The sequence below is a fragment of the Arachis duranensis genome, chromosome 2, assembly GCF_000817695.3.
Source record: "Arachis duranensis cultivar V14167 chromosome 2, aradu.V14167.gnm2.J7QH, whole genome shotgun sequence".
Taxonomy (NCBI): Eukaryota; Viridiplantae; Streptophyta; class Magnoliopsida; order Fabales; family Fabaceae; genus Arachis; species Arachis duranensis.
Genome location: NC_029773.3, coordinates 20,096,944 through 20,102,334, shown reverse-complemented (window position 1 = coordinate 20,102,334; position 5,391 = coordinate 20,096,944). Strand labels below are relative to the sequence as shown.

General features: G+C 35.3%; 1 protein-coding gene across 1 annotated transcript; it reads left to right on the top strand.

The window, feature by feature from the left end:
• Positions 1 to 1,088: 1,088 nt before the first annotated feature.
• LOC107473907 (protein FAR1-RELATED SEQUENCE 5-like) lies at positions 1,089 to 5,178 on the top strand. Its single transcript, XM_052257775.1, has 4 exons — positions 1,089 to 1,121; positions 1,196 to 1,378; positions 2,256 to 2,324; positions 3,055 to 5,178. Exons 1-4 carry the CDS (start codon positions 1,089 to 1,091, stop codon positions 5,176 to 5,178), a joined length of 2,409 nt encoding a protein of 802 aa, XP_052113735.1.
• The last annotated feature ends 213 nt before the right edge of the window (positions 5,179 to 5,391 follow it).

Sequence of the window (5,391 nt, the reverse complement as noted above, 5' to 3'; positions counted from 1 at the left end):
CAATTAGCGTTCAAATTTAAGTTCCAATATTGTTATTAACGAGAGAGGTTTATTATTTTTTACAAAAAATTACACACAATAATTTTTGTATCAATATATCATGATTTATTTTAAAAATAATATTTATTTATCTAAATCATAGAGTGTTTTGAAAAATTATATTTAAATAATTTTTTTATCTTTTAACTATTTTATATTTTTAGATTGAAAACTTTGTATTTTTTTTATTCAAGGTTTATTTTTATATTTTATTTTAGTTCTCTTATTCAAAATTATTAATATGAATTTTTATTTTGTAGGATAAATAAAAAGATGAGATTTTTTTTAATAAATTAAAGGCCATGGATTCCATGCTCCTACAAAATTGTAGGTTAATCATTAACCATCATAAAAATAATTACAAAATGTACCCCTTTTTTTTTTGGAAAATTGACTAATTAAATTTGAATCCCTTTAACTTTTGATATTTACAATTTTTTCCTTTTTCTTTTAGTTTCAGATTCAAAAGAGAAGAGAGATCTGCTAGGGTTTAAAGATTGGAAAACCTAACTCTGCCCTCCCCTTTCTCACCATACCCTATCGCTATGCCCTCCAATCTCAGTTCGCTGCAATAGCCCGGACGCAAAATTCTCTTGCCGCATCACTCAGTGAGCTCTCACATTCACCGTACTATTCTCAATTTCACTGTATCCTTTTTGTTTTCGCGTGTTTGATGTTGCTTCCTGTTCGTTTAGGTTTCATCTCTGCGTCCGCTGCCGCTCCCTGCTTCTGCCGCTGCCGCGCAGGACTCTGCCTAAACGCTTGGAGGTTAGTTAATCATTATGCCTTTTCAATTCACAGTTGACCAGTATATTTATTTTTATGTTGATATGTGATTTTACTCTATGGTATTCCTGTGAAATTTTTTGATGAATTTTCAAGTGGGTTACCACCGTCTTATGTTTCAAGTGGGTTACTCTATGGTATTGCTATTAGAGGCTGCTGTTTTTTTCTTTTTTGTGTCACGAATTTCAGCGGCTAACAATGATAATTATTAACTAATAATGATAATAAATATTTGAAGACCACATAAGAAGAGAAATGGAATAATGCATCTGTTTGAGCCGGAAAACAATATCAAAGTATTTTTATTTTCTATTTTAATGGCCATGATGAGTTTGATATGCTTTATTTATTTATTTTCATGTTTGCTTAGGAAGTAGAGGAAAGTGTAAAAGTATTAAAAGATGCATCTAAGACGAGAAAAGTAGCAGCAGAGAAGGTTCTGTCTGCACTTTCTGTCATTGAGAAAGCAAAAATTGATCCTTCTGGCTTTCTTGAAACCCTGGTTGGCAATGAATCCCCTGGGAGGACATGGATGCTAATTTTCACCGCTGAGGTGAACATATTTCTATTACTTTTTTGTTTGCTCGTTCTTTGGGTATAATCTGTTTCTCCCTTTGCATGCTTATATTTGGTATGGCCAAAAAGAAAAAGAAAAAAATGAGAATGTAAGTTACTTAGTTAGATCAAATTATATGTAGAAAATTATCCTGTTTTCTTTTACTTAGTGACAAATATTCATTCCTTTTTACAATAGTAGAAAATATAAATAGAAGTTCTAGCCTCCATCAATTTTGTAACTAGTTGAGTCTTTTCCCTGTTTTTCTCATTGAAAGCTTCAAGGGCATCCTTGTATTCACTCTTCTGTGACCCCAAAATATATTCAAAAGGAAAAGAGTAAACAAATAAATTAAGAGTTTCATTGTTATATTAAAGTGTAACAAGGTTTTACATTATTATTATTATTCAATTAAATTAAACAATTTTACTAGTAGAATAATATACATAATTGTATAGTCATGATGAATAATATTCTCTCTCCTTGCTTGCTTGATGAGTCAGGACCAATCATACTTCATCTGAATTCTTTGAGTCTTCACTCTAGCGGATCACTATTTGATAACATCAAAAGGTTAGGATGAAGTAACACTTGATTTATTGTATACCATATATGTGACATATCTAGTTCATTTGTGCTCTGGTTATTAGTTCTTAAACAAATCACAGCTTCCATATCTTGTGACTTCACCACCATCCTATGTTACAAGTAGGTGTTTTTCTTATGCTCTTGTAATTTGTAAGCATATATGTAGATTAATGTAAAATTGGCATCACCATTATTTTATATTATTCATTCAACTTGGCCCAGTATTTTTAAAATAATTTTTCCAACAAACTTCTAATTAGAATTATATTGTTGGTGCTCTAAGCAGATTAACGATTCCACACGAATGAGACTTGCCGTGGATCTGGTTTTAGAGGAGTACAACGATTTGTGTCTCGTAATACAAGAAAATGCTTGGCAATATAGGACCAAGGTGGAAGCAGAGCATGAAGACATTTGGGAATGAAAAATTATCTTTTTAGATATTTTTAATATTTTCTTTGAAAGACAAAGTACTAAGTTATGTTTCATTTGTTTTTACACTAATTTATCCTTCTATGTTTTACAATTCTATATTACTAATTCCCTTTATATTATCGGTTACAAAAAATTAATTATTCACTCAACCACTATATATTTATATATTAATTGATATATTTGAAGCCTTGGAACTCTTTGAGGTAATGAGGAAAGAGGCTCGGCCGGATCTTATAACCTTTGTTGGTGTTCTAGCAGCTTGCAGCCGTGGGCTTCTGCTCAATGAAGGGCAAGCATTTTATGATATGATGATGAGGGATTATGGTATCAATCCAACTGTTCAACACTACACATGCATGGTTGATCTTCTTCGTCACTATGGCAAACTGGAGGATAGATTGATAGATAGGATATATACTCTTTAATATTTTATTCCCCTTGCACCCATCGCATGCATAGCTGGCATTGCCAACTGTTCTTGTCTTTCTGTTTTTACTCTTATAGTTTCACCATTAGATTTTGGATTCACGCTTCTTCATTTCCCCTTAATACAATAAATAAAACTCGTGTCCAATTCCATGATTTCTAAGATTGACACTATTGGATTGATTTCAATTTTAAAAGATTGTGAATTGTGTATTGGTGTTTAGGAAGTTGTGGGTCAAGAATTTTCTCATGAAGGGGTTAATAGCGAGCATACATCATATGATCAGTATGAGCAGGAGGAAGAAAAATATGAGGAAGTTGACGTGGATTATATGGATGAGAACGACACAAGTGTGGAACCAATGTTTGATTATCACGGCTTCGATGAAGGGTATAACATTGACTCACTTGAAGACATTGGGATGATTGAATTTTGGAACATCAGGGATGAAGATGTATGTCATTTTCACTTTTCTGATGTCGACATTGCATTTGAGTTCTACAATAGATATGCAAGGACAAGAGGCTTTAGTGCTCGGAAGAACAGGAGTAGGAAAAGTCGTGCGGGCGCACTTAAGTTGAAGAATTTTGTATGTCATCGTGAAGGATTTAGACTGCAAAATAATTACGGCATTGGAAACCTTAAGAGAAAACCTACACACGAGACAAGGTGTGGCTGCAGTGCAATGATGGAGATTCGTGTAGATGCACCTAGTGGTCGTTGGTTTATTTCCTATTTTTCTGATGAACACAATCATCCGCTTCTGGATCCTCGGTTGACTGGATTGCTCCCTGGGCATAGATTCATGTCCGAGGCTGATATTGGCCACATGGTTAACATGAAAAAGGGTGGGATTAGTGTTGGGCAGATATATCGGGCATTAGCAAATCAGGCAGGTGGCTACGAGTATCTCTCTTTCACGCAAAGGGACATGTACAATAAAATAGCAAAGCAGAGGCGCCAATTACCCGGTGATGCATATGCAGCTTTGAAGTATCTAGAAGATCAAGCAACAAATGACCCTTCTCTCTATTTTAATCATCACATGGATGCCGATGGTACTTTGCGCAATTTATTCTGGTGTGATGGTCTCAGTAGGGCAGACTACTCATTATTTGGCGATGTGCTGGCTTTTGATGCTACCTATAAGAGGAATAAATATATGTGTCCACTGGTGGTATTTTCTGGTGTCAATCATCACAATCAAACAATTATCTTTGCTGCTGCTTTAATTTGCGATGAGGAAAAAGACACATATAGGTGGTTGCTACAACAACTGAAAGTGGCAATGAATGGGAAAGCACCTGTTTCGGTGATCACGGATGGTGATTTATCAATGAAGTTCGCCATTGAGAAAGAATTTCCTAATGCACATCATAGATTATGTGCATGGCATTTGATTCGTAATGCAATAAGTAACATTGGCAAGCCCCAGTTTACCTCCATGTTTAAAAAGTGTATGCTAGGCGACTATGAAATTGATGTATTTCATCAAAAGTGGTTTAAAATGGTTGAGAGATTTGGTGTCGAAAACAAGAATTGGGTCCTAGATATGTATAAAAAGAGACATTCATGGGCAACTGCACATATAAGAGGGAAGTTTTTTGCTGGTTTCCGGACTACTTCTCGGTGCGAGGGATTAAACTCGATCATTGCAAAGTATGTCAACTCAAGGTACAATCTGGTTGAGTTCATTCAACACTTTAATCGTTGTGTCGACCATATGAGGTGGAAAGAGGTACAGGCTGACCTCGCTTCTGTGAATGGGAGACCCAGTTTGCAAACCTATTTTCAACAGTTAGAGAGGAGTGCTGTCAATGTTTACACCCTATCAATATTTCATATGTTCCAACCAATCCTTGTACGGGCTGCATCAATGAAGGTAATAAATATGAGGCAAACTGGCTCTTATGTGATTTACTCTGTCGATTTGGACCGAATGTCAAATGAGATGTGGTGTGTATTCTGTTGTGACAATGAGATGGAATTCAATTGTTCATGTATGAGAATGGAATCACTTGGCATACCTTGTGAACACATAGTTTGCGTCTTGGTGCATGAAGATATAGAGGAGTTGCCAAGGTCATTAGTCTTGCCTCGGTGGACCAAGACTGCCAAAGTTAGTTTCCAAAATGCTCGAGGGCTTCATTGGGATTCTTTGATGCTAAGTCAATATGGTTGTTTGATGGATTGGTTTAGACAACTAGCCAACTTTGCTTGTCGAGATAACGAGAGATTTATCTTTACACGGGAAATGGCTATGAATTTGTTGAAACAATTTAAGGAGGAAGATGCTGCACAAAAAGAGTTGGTCAATGATGCAGATATTGTAAGAGATGGTGTGTGATGAGTTCTAATTCACACCCCATTCAAAAATTAGTGAATTAGTTCTTTTGGCAAGCGCACCAAAATTATCGCCAGGTAATAGCCCATAGTGGAGTGGGATCGTATCCACAGAGATTGGCAAATTCAAGCAGTTTTAATTGGTTGATGAATTAGTCAAGTGGATCAATAAGATTGTGAAGTGCAGAATTGTAAATGACATAAATGTAAATGACTA

Bases quoted from the DNA above. Each gene is read 5' to 3' on its own strand.
- LOC107473907 (XM_052257775.1), top strand. From the start codon at position 1,089: ATGCATCTGTTTGAGCCGGAAAACAATATCAAA. The intron at 1,122-1,195 runs GTATTTTTATTT...ATGTTTGCTTAG, and splicing joins AGCCGGAAAACAATATCAAA to GAAGTAGAGGAAAGTGTAAA. The intron at 2,325-3,054 runs GTAATACAAGAA...ATTGGTGTTTAG, and splicing joins AGTACAACGATTTGTGTCTC to GAAGTTGTGGGTCAAGAATT.